The following is a 13444-nucleotide window of genomic DNA, read 5'->3' on the forward strand; positions in this document are numbered from 1 at the left end:
GTTGCAGTCATAACCAAACGTGGTACTTTCGCAGTATGAGTTCGGGGAATCCAACAGCTGACGAGCACGCAATGGACTCGAGACGGCCGAAGAAGCTGATCTGTACGTTTTCTGACATCTCCTACTTCAAAGAATGGAATGAGCTATTCCTAACACCCGTCGAGTCGCGCCCGGCGACATCCAAGCAACCCCCGACCTCAAAGTCTCAGCCACCGAGACCAAGGATCCCTCCTCACCCGCCCCCAATGTCCCCTCGCATCTCGCCGAGCAACTTCGCTCAGATGTCTCGACCCCCGACTCCACGATCGAGAGCCAGATCGTCTCTCACCCGGCCCGTGCACACCAATTCGTGAGCAACCCGCCCCTGACAATCTCCCAGATGCATCCGTCCAACCCGCTGCATCAATTCCACACCTGGTTCCGCGACCCGCGGCTGTCGCCGTCCTCGGCTCCAGAAACATGTACATTGGCCACGGCATCGCTGCCTTCTGGGCGGGTCAGCGCGCGCGTTGTCTACCTCAAGGAACTGGATGAGCGGGGCTGGGTGGTGTACAGTAACTGGGGCAGCCGAGAGGGCAAAGGGCGGCAGGTGTTTGGTGTGCATGCGGATGGCGGTGATTTCCCTGGTGCGATGCCCCGGCCCGGCGAGGACGAGAGTCTTCTCCAAGGCCTGCAGGGGGGCAATCGGTGGGCTGCGTTGACCTTCTGCTGGTCAGCGCTGGAGCGCCAAGTTCGTATTGAGGGGATGGTGGAGCCACTCAGCCGCGAGGAGAGCGAGTTGTATTGGTATACTCGAGAACGGGGAAGTCAGATCGGTGCGTGGGCGAGCTGGCAGAGTAAGGTGCTCTGGTCGGCGGAGCCCGATACACTGATTGACCGGCGGCGGAAAAGCGTTGCGGCCGCGGCGCAGCGTCAGGGCTCGACGTACACGTCTAAATGTCCTGAGATCCCGGCCGACATTGACGAGACGGACATCGATGACGGGAGGGCTCTGCTTGAGCAGCGGGTACAGGAGATGGAGGCGCGGTTTGCGGGGGTAGAGAAGATCCCTCTTCCACCATTCTGGGGTGGTGTGCGACTGGTACCTGAGTCGGTGGAGTTTTGGCAAGGCCGACGCAGTCGGTTGCATGATCGCTTCCGGTATGTGAGAGTGAAGGAGTTGGACGACGATTCGTCGTTCAAATGGCAGATTCAACGACTTTCGCCATAGACCTTACAATAGACCATTGATATCAAGGCTAAGTGAATCTAATACCTATTCTTAAGACTTAATAATGAATACCAGGCAAAGATCCTTTCAGCTTCAGTGAACAGTGACTGGAGTGAAGGGGTTTATTGTCTGCTTACTATCATCACTAACCTGCTCCTTTCATGAAACTCAACTGAGTCATTCACTTCAACCGCCAAAAGCCCAAGCCATTCACCAGCAAAAGCCATGGGCCATGGCATATAAACCCCGCTATCCCCCTTGCTGATAGTCTTTGCTAAAACCAACCTCTCTCCTTCTAAGACCGACACCCTGAGATTGAAGAAGCGCAGGGTGTGACCCGAGCTGGGAGTGAAGTCATTCCGCCAGCTGAAGAAATACGGACGTGTGGACGGAATTGAATGTACTCTTGACTGCTTTGACTGAACAGCTTCCGACAGCTTCAATTTCAGACGCTCCAATTCAACAGATAACTGATCCGATTCGGCGAACATCCCAAAATTACTTGAAGAGCATTATTGGGGATTATATTCCGCTTGAAGAGCGTCTAATTATAATCAGAAGTCAGGGGTACAATCTGAAATACCGTCAAGGAAGGGGAGAGGCCTTGCAGCTGCTCTATACACTCATTGAGAACCTTTGGAGCGGCAAGGCAGAGGAGGTCCTGGAAGCCATTTCTAAGACCCAGGGCTTAGGACCGGTGTAGTCCTGGAAAACAGATCTCATGCCCTGAGAGTTGTCCATCCTAAGGAATCATTAAGGAATCCAGCCAGCCCTAAGACTTTCCGCACTTGTTCCACTACCATCTTCGCCCCAGGGTTCGAAGCAACAGAACCCCAGCTGGACACCGAGTTTCCCCGCCAAAAAAAGAGCCGATCCGCGGCATCCTCTCCTGAGGCCAAGTTCCACAGGGAGTGGAATCGTCGAAAGGTTCGACCGATTGAAAAGTTACCGCAACAGTTGAGTGTGCATTTTTATGGCTGAGAGCTCTTGGATGCTTCGAGTCACATGGCTCAGGTGCTAGAAAGACGACATTCCTTTTCTGATGTCGTTGTTGTCGACCATTTGCTTCCCAAGAACTGTCCTCCGTCATGGACCGTTTCTCCTGGCAGTCTACTGCGCATCAATGACGGCTGCAGGCTCGGGTGCACGCATTGAAAAGAGAGCAGTCTGGTACTTCATACATCTGATTAGATGTGTGCCTGCCGATAGAACTGATCTCGGGTTAGCTGTGAGGGAAAAGCCCTTGACTGAATTAGTTCCTAGGCAGGTTGTCTCATCATCCCACAACAAGAGGGAATTCGTCGCCCGTTTCAATTGACATCCTCGACGATGGGCATGCGACGAAAGGCTGAGAAGGCGAACAAGCTTCGCTGCGATTCTGCTTCTCTGATAAACAGATAACCGAGCGTTTCCTATTAGCGTCTGTCCTATAGGTATAAATACCTCCATAATTCCCCCCGCGCGTTGCGTGAAGCCCCGCGAGACGCGTACTGGGCCTTGCCAGTAATCATGCGCATGCTGTGTCTGCGTCGAGACATGGGGGACCCTGTGGACTGCTCCGACGACAAGGGCGCGCTGATTGGTGATGACATTCCGCCAATGCGAATGATGACTGTCGACCTCCGGCATCCAGGGTCTTCGAAGAGGTTTTCACACACGTTGCTTTTAATGCACCCGTTAATAATGCTCCTTCAAACTCAAAGTGGAAGTCTTCTTGACCCGCTCCCAGTGCCTGGTGTGGGTGCTGCAGCAGCAGGAGCACTTGTGGCTGAGGGTGCCCTTGCTGCCGCCCGTGCTGCTCGCCGTGTTGACAGTGTTGACAGTGTTGACAGTGCCCTCCCTCTCAGTGAGCGAACATATCTCGTCATGTCGTTATCCATCCCCGATCGTCGCGGTGCAATTGATGCTGTGCAGTGTGTTGGCCACATGGACATCGACGGACCTGATCTGACGACTCCTCTGGATCAAGATCCACCTAGTACTACCGACAGCGAGAGCAAGGACGAGGCTAGCAACTCGGGTGAGGGACCAGCTGGGAAGCAGAGGATTCAGCCCATTGGCCAGGACGCAGAGCTAGGCCCTAGGACCCCAAAGAAGAGCAAGACAAGTTCGGAACCCCTCACGACCCCAGGTTCGGCAGCAACGGCCTCTTTCAACGCAAGGATGTCAGAGACCGAGAAAACAGCATTGACCTCCCAAGGAACTGCTCTGTGGGTGGCTCTTAAAAAGAGCACTCCAAACAGACACTCTGCAATGGAGGCTTTAGTCTGTGTCAGAATAGTGACATCAGCGTCGTCTTTTATCGCAATCATTTACGACACCCCACAAACCGCGATAAGGACCTCAAAAGGATTGAGAAGTGCACGTTTAAGTACAAGGGCAGCACGATCCCGGTTCAGGTCGCCAAGTTCGGTGACCCAGGGAACTCGGGACCATACGTCTACGTACTGGATGCAGGCCCAACGGCAAGGGATGTGGAAGTGCAGGCGGCGATCACTACTAAGTTCAAGGCCGCAAATGAGTCCGCGATCCCGGCGTACGAAATCCGGGAAAAGTTACGGTCTGAGTCTGGAAGAGGCACAGGCACTTATGTCATCATTTTCACCACCCCGGTGAAAGGGATGGGAAAAAGTCTGGAAATTGGCCAGGCCAAAAAGATACAACGTCCCCTGACCAAAGAGGGGGGCCTGTGTATTCTGTGCCGAGGCAAAGGACATAAATCCCTGAAATGCGACGCCAAGGATGCCTCCTACCGCCTCTCTGATGTCCTCATATCCCAAAAAGCCAAGACAATCAAGCGACGCAACGGCCAGTAAGAGCAGGATGCGGAAAGGTTGACGAGGAACACGTATTGTATGGATGTGATATTCCCCATGAAGGGGGTGCATTGTCTGAATAGCGTTATCAAAGGCTGAGAGAACCAGAATGCCAAGACTTGACTAAGACAGAGAGCTCATGCATCCAGTTGCTGGACCCAGTGCGGGAGCTAGAGTGGGCATATGGTAAAGATGGTTCCGAATCAGTCAAGTTGGTCAGAACGTCTGTTCACTAATCTGCAACTATCCTCTATCAACGAGGAGTTGTCCTTGTTGACGCATGTGAGTCTTGCTTGGGCAAAGCAGGCACCTTTCGGCAGTGTGTTGTTTTGCTAGAGTGGCCAGGTCGTGCCCTATTCTCCGCGTCTTGCTCTGACTGCCTGCGGAATAAGGCAGCACGGTGCTGATATCATCTTGGGAAGAAGGGGGCTTGGGATAGTTCTGATGACATGTATGTTACTGTCGCGCAATTATTGAGTCTACATTGCTGACTGAAGTAGTACTATTCTTTAAGCTGGTGGTCTCCTGGCCATCGCAGAGGATGGTCCTCCCTTGAAGGGTGCTCCTGGTTGCACCCCTCAATGACGACAAAGTTGATGATGAAGAGCCTGTTGAACCTCCTGTTGCTTGCTGAACCCCGCGTAAGAGAACCCACGGTTGTCGTGTCTTCGCCGGTTGCTCCAAGCCCTGCTACTTCCAGTCGTGGCCCTGTGGCTCCGAGTCCTGCTACCACTTCATGAGAAGGAACAAGAACCGCAACGACCCAAATGACCCGTTCAGCGATGCACTACCCAGGATACCACAAGCCCAAGCTGCTCTCATGGCATACTCGACACGAAGACGGCGTCCCTGCCAGCAAATATTGGCTTTAGGTGCCGTCAAGAGGCGTACAGCTTGAGAAGGAAATAGGGACTGTCCAGTTCACTAAGGCAGCGTGTAAATGACAAGAAGGAATTGGATATCTTTGCGTACCGCTCGATATCACGATACAACAATCCAATTCCTGTTCTCTCGGGCATCGGATAACAAGGGTTGAAAAACGACGACAAAAAACCTGCAAGCGATGACGAAGATCCTGATGAAGAAAAGGAAGATGCCACCCCCGCTGTTAACCTGGTCCGTTTCCTCCCAGATCTCTTCCTAGTGGAACGCCTCTTGCCATCAAAACTAGACTTCGACACGCCGGACGAGACGCCCGCATGGAAACCATGCCCCATACCCTTGATCAAGGCGGGTATGACCCGCAGCATGGGCGCTACGATGACGAAAGGCCGCGTGTTGTCTTCTAATGCCTATCAGGAGGTTTACCTCCGCCCCCGTTTCAACCCAAAAAAGAACGGGATCTGGTTCAATTTTGCCAACAACGGGGGACGACTGATATCACGGTCTCTTGTCTATTTTGATCCCCGCCACAGAGACGATAAGTTCAACAATAAGACCGGCAATGAAAGCCATTGTTACAATTCTTTCACTCAAACTCTTCACGTCGAAATGCTAACATGGATACATGGAAGCAGCTTTAGTTAGTTTAATGATTGGCTAGTCAGGATGGAGCTATAAGGGTACATCGGCCCCGAATCATTAAGTCCTCACCCTGGCATTACCTTGAAAGGGTTCAGTGGCCACTTTTCCGGGAGGTATGTCGCCTACATTCTTCCTGTTATATCAGCATGTACTAAGATTATAGTTTAAAAATACTAGATTGTTTCATTATCCTAGATGATGGAATATAGCCTAGTCTTACTCTTAAAGTTGGATACTCTAAGATATATGACTAGCTAAAAGCAGATGTAAATCTCCTACTAGAAGGCTCTCAGGGTAAGATCCATGCAGTAATACTTATGAAGCTAGGCCCACTGAGGCCAGATAATACACACTGCCTGACTAGATTTATTAAGGTTCATGAGTATGATCCTACATCTAGGACCAGCAAAAAGAGAGGTCATTCTAATGCATGGCTTTCACTCTGCATAATTTTGATATGGATTCAGACACTCTATCTAATCCTAAGAAACCATGCTTAGCAGCGTATCACACTGCAATGGGAGGATATCATTTAAGACAACATGGATTTGCTCCTCTTACACCCAGCACCACCTCCTCCGCCTTTGATGCTCCGCTTGAACTCCTAGAACTGCACCTGAAAGAACTTGAGGACGCCCTGAGCTCATTTGCTGAGAAGCAGACGAAGTGGCACCGTGACCGTCGCTCTTGGGAACTGCAGTTCATCAAATGGCTATACACCAAACACCCCGATTACCTCGTCAACGGCAACAAGATAACCGAGCGGGACATTGAAGACGCGGACACCCTTCGTCAATGTCATGCCCTACTGCTTCCGTATTGCTCCCGCTACCATCCACTCATGGTTTTAGCGACCGGGATGACCTAAGCATCCCCATATCTACTGAGATGATAGCATAGATAGCAACGCAGCTTCTTACCAATTCCCATACAGGCACCTACCTGCAGTAGGCCACGACATTTTTGGTAGCATGTCCTAGGGCATGACATTATTTATTTCCCGCCTGCGAGCAATGGCGTAGGGTCATACTGACCACGAAAAATGAATGCGGTTCTCAACCTGAAAGGTGGTGAGGATCTGCGGATTGCAGCAGTAGTTTAGTAGAAATATGCATCATGTCATTCAAGGTATCTAGCTCTATTGAATCTACTGCGTTAAGGGTTCCTGAATTCCGACTTCCCGAAGAGGGAGCTCGGTTGGCTCACCAGGCTTGGCCCCGGGGTAGCGGGTTCCCTTTTCCTTTTGCTTCTTTTCCTTCTTCTTCTTTTCTGGTGGGGGGTATGCTTTCAATGTGATCTCCTGCCATTCTTTCGAGGCCTCGAAAGCGGCGATGATAGGGGCCATAAGCTCAGCAAGAGCGTCCGCCACAGCGGGCTTGAGTAATTGTGGTGTCAACTGTAAAGAAGTAAGCATCAGACCAAATGACCTTTGCGCCGAAAGTTTGTTCCTTGTACATACAATATCGTTCTTATAATCTTCCTGCATCTGTTTGATGTCGTTGTAGACGAGAGGCTCCAGGCCGTCTCTCTCGCGGCTGACGCGAAATTCTGGGCGGCCAGTCTTCAGGGCGGAAGCAGGAAGCAGGACAAATTCTGCAAATGACAGAACACCGTTGTTTTCAATTTCCTTGGGAGCAGCCTGGGCCTTGCGGATCTTCTTTTTGACAGTGTCCGCGGCCTCGAGAAGATCAATCTTGCTGTCTATCGAAACTCAGTAAGCTGCTCGTAGGCGTATGGAGAATCGACAGTACCTTCTTCACTCGAGCTCATCTTACCACCGGTAAGTCCAGGAACCATGGGGTTCAGCAGATGTGCGCGCTAGGAGTATGTGAGCATAGAACATGAGCCATACGACAATGTTGTGCTGACCTTTCTGTAACCCAGCTTGGGCTGCCATTCGGTGGATGCCGCGAACAATTTGCGCTGGTCAACTCCTACTCAAATTAGCCTCTGCGCAGATTGTGATAGCTGAGGAAGCGCACCTCCAAACTGGACATCGCAATCGAGGTGCTGCTCATCCAGCACCTGAAGGATGGGGTAGAGGAGACCACTGAGGGGGCTGTTGTTGGATTGCTTGACGACTTCAGCACCAGCCTTCTTCGCGTCGTGCTCCGAAACCAGAGAGCACAGTTTGTACACATCCATCACATATTCGGGGCTCTTCTGGTAAGAGCTGCCGAGGACGAAGCGCAATTTCTCCGTCGAGACGCCCACAGCCTGGAGCATCGCTCTAATTGTGTACTCATAGTATTTCGCCCGGTATTCAACAAGCTCAATCGGCGCCTTCAGGTTATCGAGGAAACCATGGATATCAGCAATCAGGATCGTCACATCGCAACCGGCAGCCAGAAACTGTGCGATCTTGACGGCGGGCACTAAAATGCGGGGGTTAGCCGTGGGCTTTTAATCGCATTGCAACGGCGTCGTACCAAAGTATCCGCAGTGAGGTTTGCCCGTGGGACTCGTTCCTGTCAATTGAAAAAGAAGATGTCAGCAACTGCCCAGCTGTCACATGAAAAAAAGTTTGTGCAAATACCCCAGTAGATCTTTGGGTTGCGCCCCTCAGCGAGAATGCCCTCAATGATATCCGGGTTGAGAATCTCTTGAAGGTTCTCCTTAATGAGGGAGAACCTTTCAGCTGCGTTCATTTCTGCCATGGTCCGCGAAGAATATGCCTTCAAAAACTTGCTGACGGAAACCGCGGTCCCTATATAGTGCGCTCTGCTTAGATGAGTCAGTTCGTATATCCATGGATAAATACAAAAATCCCCGCCATCACCGGACCGGAAGTTTTTCCGCCCGGAGTAATCGCACATGGTGCAAGGCGGTCAGCCAGTAATCCAACACCATGATTGGTCAGAACGGATCCCTTTCTTCAAGGACATTGGGCAACAGCCTTTGAACAATGGCCTTGGCCTATCACTGTAACAGCCATACCCGCCGAATCAGAGATGAGATGGACGGATGAAGGCGCCTTGACGGCTGTATGCTGACGGAATCCGCATGCATTTGGACACAAGAATGATATCAGCTCCGAGAACGCGTTTCTCGTTTGTCCTGCCATCTGTCATTCGTCGGAATGCTCGGAATGCTCCGATTTTGCTGGCTTTTCAATCCCTTACTGTATCAACCTCCAACCTAGATAGAGCTCGAGACTCGGTCTATAGATAGATGGTCACCAAGACCCAGTACTTGGATACTTCCTTCGTCTCTGTGCACATGTGGCAGCAGGATTATCTTGGACAAAATTCGTCTTGGCTTATGAGCATGTCAATCGCTTAAAATAGAGCCGTGAGCGTTCAACACCGCTCCATAGCGCCGTACGGTGTCTGTGAGCCTCAGGGCTTGGTTTCTGACAAGCTGCTTCTCATCAGACCTGCCTCTGGTTGAAATTATATCAGATACAATCCAAATATTCCTATTTGTCATGTAGCTCTCTCCCCGATGCCATACCTAGATGCTAAATGTTCAGGTAATCACCCCTGTCACGTGAGTGTACGCATTCAGGGCCATCAACATCAACATCTACTTTCCTCATCTCTGCAAGTGAAAAGAACTGAACGTCGGTTCAAATACAATAAGTTTCTTCTGGAAGATAAGCTCCAATTATTTCATCACGGATAAGAAGCCGGGATCATGACACAATCACCCATTCAATCCCGCTGGATCATCCTGGCATTAGCCAGCGGCGCATTCGCAGCCCTCAATGGCCTTTTCGCCAAACTGTATGTCTACGAGTCTCCCTAGGGAAGAGACATGGGTTTGATTGAGATCATTCGCTAAATTGCAATGCCAGAACAACCGACGAGCAAACCACCGCCTTCGCCAGGAGTATCTTGCATCTCTTCGGCGCAGGGGATCAAAATACCTTCCTTGAACTGGTGGTCCGAGGTGTATGTCTCCCTAACTTTCCTGTATTTTGAAGAAAGTGTTTGACTTTGCAAAGGTTTGTTTGGGACTCAATGTCCTGTGTAACATCATCATGTGGGCGCTCTTTACGAGAGCGTTGACCGCGGCCCCCTCCACGGTCAAGGTGTCCATCACTAACACGTCGGCCAACTTCCTCATCACTGCGTTGCTGGGTATGATTGTCTTTCGGGAGAAGGTGAGTGGGCTGTGGTGGTTGGGAGCTGGGATGATGGGTGGTGGGTGTATTTTGGTTGGAATGAGAGATTCATGAGCCTTATGCATCTAAGCAAACATGTCTGAGCACTGGACTGCATGCATGTAAGAAAAGAAACTGAGTGCCAAGTACAATGAAGCTATTACTTAGGATGCCTCATCCTATAGTCTGTTTTAGGTGATATAGTACATGGAAAGGTATCATATACGTCAATGTCTCTCCGTCAATTCCACAAAAGCATCTTCATCCTCAGTTCCGCTCAGGACCCTGTTTGGCTCCCGGTTGTCTAAAGTCACTGGCCTGTGGTCTCGATTAAGGCGCGACCACTGTGGCAACATCGAGCCCAGACGTTGCAGAAAGCGCCATACCCGCTCTTCCAGACTATCGCTCTGGCGCCCGTTAAGATGAGCTCCAAGTGGAAGGTCCGCCGCAGTATGCGTTGATGCGAGAGCTTGCTCCTCGGCCTCCACCTTGAACTGATATTTCAGGCAATCCTTGACAGTGACAAGTCCCGTGACCCGACCACGATGCTCAACCAGGATCACTCGCGGTCCCATCTTCTTGAAAATCTCCATGACAGTCTCGAGTGCCAGGCGGGGATGCACAGTTAGCGGTGTGTGGTCAACATATCTGCTGAAATCCACGAAAGGTGCCCCTAAACTAGTTTGAATCGCATCAAAGGTGCTGGGCACCAAATGATTTCTCGAGACAGATGCCTTGCGCGCCACTGCGGCTTCGGCGGCTTCTTTGGTGAATACACACCGGGCATTAGGAGCCAACATACTCTCCGACCTTGCCCGATCAATCGCGTATCGGAGTTCAGTGCGGCCGATGTAACCGACCAGAACCTTACTTGAACGATCCTCCACGACGGGGAACCCCTGGAATTTGTTGTCGTTCAAAAGATGCTCCGCTTCGCGCACAGGGAAGTCGGCCGCAGGAAGAGAGACAGGATCAGGCGTCATGGCCTGGGAGACAGGCACATTGAAGACATGCTCTTCTTTATTGTCCAGGAACGGGAAGCCGTTGGACCAGATCATTCGATCTGCGATTCCCCCGCTTCCAAAGCGATCACTAACGGCTTTGGTGACTCCCACCACAATCTGCCGATGTTAGTCTCTTTGACAAATGCACCACAGCATGATTGACTCACCATGGTGGGTAGAATGTAAGTAAGGGCCCCGGTAAGTTCAAACATAATGACCACTACGGATATTGTGAGGTGCATAATACCACTCAGAGCGGCCCCAGCGCCCAAGAACGCATATGTCCCAGGAGTGATGCATGGAACATCTGGTCGACAAGAGGCAAAAAAGGCGGAATTCGGGAAAGCTTCGTGCAAGGCTTGGACAAGAATCCCTACCAAGCGACCAAAGGACGCTCCAATGGCCATCGACGGGACGAAAATGCCGGCCGGCACTTTACAACCGTAAGATATGACGACCAAAAGAACTCGTAAAATAGTAGCAATCACTAGGGATGCAACCGTAGTCCATCGGTTCTTGGACCTAGAATCATTAGCAGTTATCTTCTTTAGTGGTCAGCTAAACGGCTTACTCGCAAAGTCCGTGATAATCGTGCCCTCCTTCGCATTCACGGAACAGAATCTCCATCATCTCGGTCATGTTGATCTTCAAGAACATGTTCGGATAACAAATGAACGCAGTCAAGCCCGCTAAGACAACCGATTCGACGATGGGATATTGCGAAAGATATTTCTTCCTGAATGCCTGGACTCGCAGATTCCATTTGATCACAAAGGCGCCGTACAGACCACCGAATATCCCGAGAAGAACGAAGAATATTAGTTCGAAAAAATGCCACGTGCGGTCATACTGCACCTGAAACATGACGAGTTGTCCGGTCCTGAAGGGATTCATCATCTGTGGCTTGGATTAGCGGCTGAAGAGCAGCCAGAGACAGGACCTCACGTCCGTACCGCCAACACACTAGTTGCGACCAAAGCGCAGAAATAACTTCGCCAAAGAGTCTTGAGTGGAAAGTAAGATGCCATTTCCTGCATCCAGGTTATCAGCATACTTCCTGATAAATGAGCCTCAAGATCGCCAACCTCTAAAGAGAATAGTACCCCACCAATTGGACTCCCAAATGCCACTGCCACACCAGCCGCAGCCGTTGCCGTCAGGACTTCTCTCGTTTTCGACGCGTTCAGCTTATATTTGCTGAAAAAGCGCGAGATAACATTTCCTGTACAGACGGCAAAGTGCACACTGGGTCCTTCTTTTCCCACTGAAAGACCAGATGCGATGGCCAATGGAAGCGCGATGGACTTGATCAATAGTGTCCAGGCACCTAAGAAGCCTTTCATCACGAACCCGGCAATAATGCATTTAATTTCTGATATACCGGACCCTGCAGCGTAAGGAGCGAATACTTTAACCAGAGTGGCGGCGATAAATGCGAACAAAGTCTATACTTTCTCAGCGATTGATCCGGACGGACAGGTAAGGTTCGATATACCGCGAAGAAGAAGTATACAAAGTAGTTGATAAGCCAAAAGGAAGTCCATGGCTTCCATTCGGGGCAGCCTGGTAGAGAGACACGTTAACTCCACGATCATGCGCAGAACATACGCGATATGACATACCTCCTTCAGCACCCCAGCAGCAGAACTGCTCATTGAGGTAAAATGCAGTCGTACAATGACCCAATTTGATATCCGACAGCCACTCGGTGATGATGTTCAATACAGCTGAGATCAATCCGATAGCGGCACCAACGATTGTAATGACGAGCCAAGCTTGCCCAGCGTCATAAGACTCGCTCACTTTGCGCCTCCAACCAAAGGTGCCTTCCTGATCCCAGAACCCAGACCCATCTCGTCGCTTCGCTCTCCGTCGCGCTTGTTCCTGAATAGCATCCTGGACCCAATCAATCGTTGTGAAATCCTCATATCGCTTTATTTTCCTGATCTCATCCGTAATCGCGTTCGGCTGGCCATTGTCGTCGGGCGGGCTAGGGTCGACAGGCGAGGTGACAGATAAGCCTGATAACCTACAATTCCGACGCTCAGACAGGACTGAGGGTGAGCGGGGAGTGGTTGACGAGGCAGGCATCGAGCTCATACCACGGTTCCTTTTTGTGGTAGGAGCATAGTCGAGGTGGACGTGATGCTGGGGAGCAGTTAGATTGCAATGACAATGTTCAATGGCAGATATGCAGCCCGCCCACGTGAGGAAACTTTCCGCTTTGAGATTGGAGATAACGAACGATAACGATGGGTTTAAATTGTCAGTCGAGGCGTAGCCCAAAGACTTGTAAGATAATGATTTTTCTTTCCATCTTCAGCGACTTGTCTGATCAGCAGTAACATACAGGGGCCGCCCTGCTTGATTCGACCCCGTTATTGTAATCGAGCATATTCAAGCATATTCAACATCACTTGCGGAGAGCATCTACATACGCCACGCGCTTTTGATTTCTACCCGCACGCGGCGTAGCAGTAATTTCTCGACCTTCCGAACCGCGCGATATTCATCTCCGATTCAGACGAGAGCGTTCAACGGTCTTTTCAAATTTGAACAATTATCTTTGATACCAGTTCTGCTTTGAAACATCGTCAATATACGACCAGGTCCCAAGCGGCCCCCAAATCGAGTCCGCTATGTCTCCGAAAGACAAGCCCGCACCAGCACCAACACCCAGAGATGAGACAACCGGCCAGAGTGCTCTACCTAGTGCGTCTGAAACAGGAGCTTTGATGAATCCACTCAGTGGGCTTACATATCACAGTCACTCGAATAAAGAAAA

General features: G+C 50.8%; 4 protein-coding genes across 4 annotated transcripts; 2 read left to right on the forward strand and 2 right to left on the reverse strand.

The window, feature by feature from the left end:
• Positions 1-71: 71 nt before the first annotated feature.
• On the forward strand, positions 72-4026 carry CDV56_107557 (pyridoxamine-phosphate oxidase PDX3; the record flags this gene model as incomplete). Its single annotated transcript, XM_026761176.1, has 4 exons — positions 72-102; positions 165-1140; positions 2644-3420; positions 3492-4026. The coding sequence occupies 4 exons, from the start codon at positions 72-74 to the stop codon at positions 4024-4026; spliced, it is 2319 nt and encodes a 772-aa protein (XP_026615761.1).
• Positions 4027-6067: 2041 nt separating this feature from the next.
• On the forward strand, positions 6068-6418 carry CDV56_107790 (uncharacterized protein; the record flags this gene model as incomplete). Its single annotated transcript, XM_026761409.1, has 1 exon — positions 6068-6418. One exon carries the CDS (start codon positions 6068-6070, stop codon positions 6416-6418), a length of 351 nt encoding a protein of 116 aa, XP_026615762.1.
• A 279-nt stretch (positions 6419-6697) lies between these two features.
• CDV56_107817 (tyrosine--tRNA ligase TYS1) lies at positions 6698-8207 on the reverse strand (the record flags this gene model as incomplete). The annotated part of the gene is made up of 7 exons (XM_026761436.1): positions 6698-6946; positions 7010-7251; positions 7302-7368; positions 7420-7484; positions 7533-7925; positions 7980-8018; positions 8087-8207. 7 exons carry the CDS (start codon positions 8205-8207, stop codon positions 6698-6700), a joined length of 1176 nt encoding a protein of 391 aa, XP_026615763.1.
• A 1675-nt stretch (positions 8208-9882) lies between these two features.
• Positions 9883-12759, reverse strand: CDV56_107919 (chloride channel protein; the record flags this gene model as incomplete). The annotated part of the gene is made up of 7 exons (XM_026761538.1): positions 9883-10776; positions 10827-11181; positions 11231-11556; positions 11613-11690; positions 11763-12104; positions 12155-12222; positions 12282-12759. 7 exons carry the CDS (start codon positions 12757-12759, stop codon positions 9883-9885), a joined length of 2541 nt encoding a protein of 846 aa, XP_026615764.1.
• Between the last annotated feature and the right edge of the window lie 685 nt (positions 12760-13444).

This window comes from Aspergillus thermomutatus (genome assembly GCF_002237265.1).
Source record: "Aspergillus thermomutatus strain HMR AF 39 chromosome Unknown NODE_58, whole genome shotgun sequence".
Taxonomy (NCBI): domain Eukaryota; kingdom Fungi; phylum Ascomycota; class Eurotiomycetes; order Eurotiales; family Aspergillaceae; genus Aspergillus; species Aspergillus thermomutatus.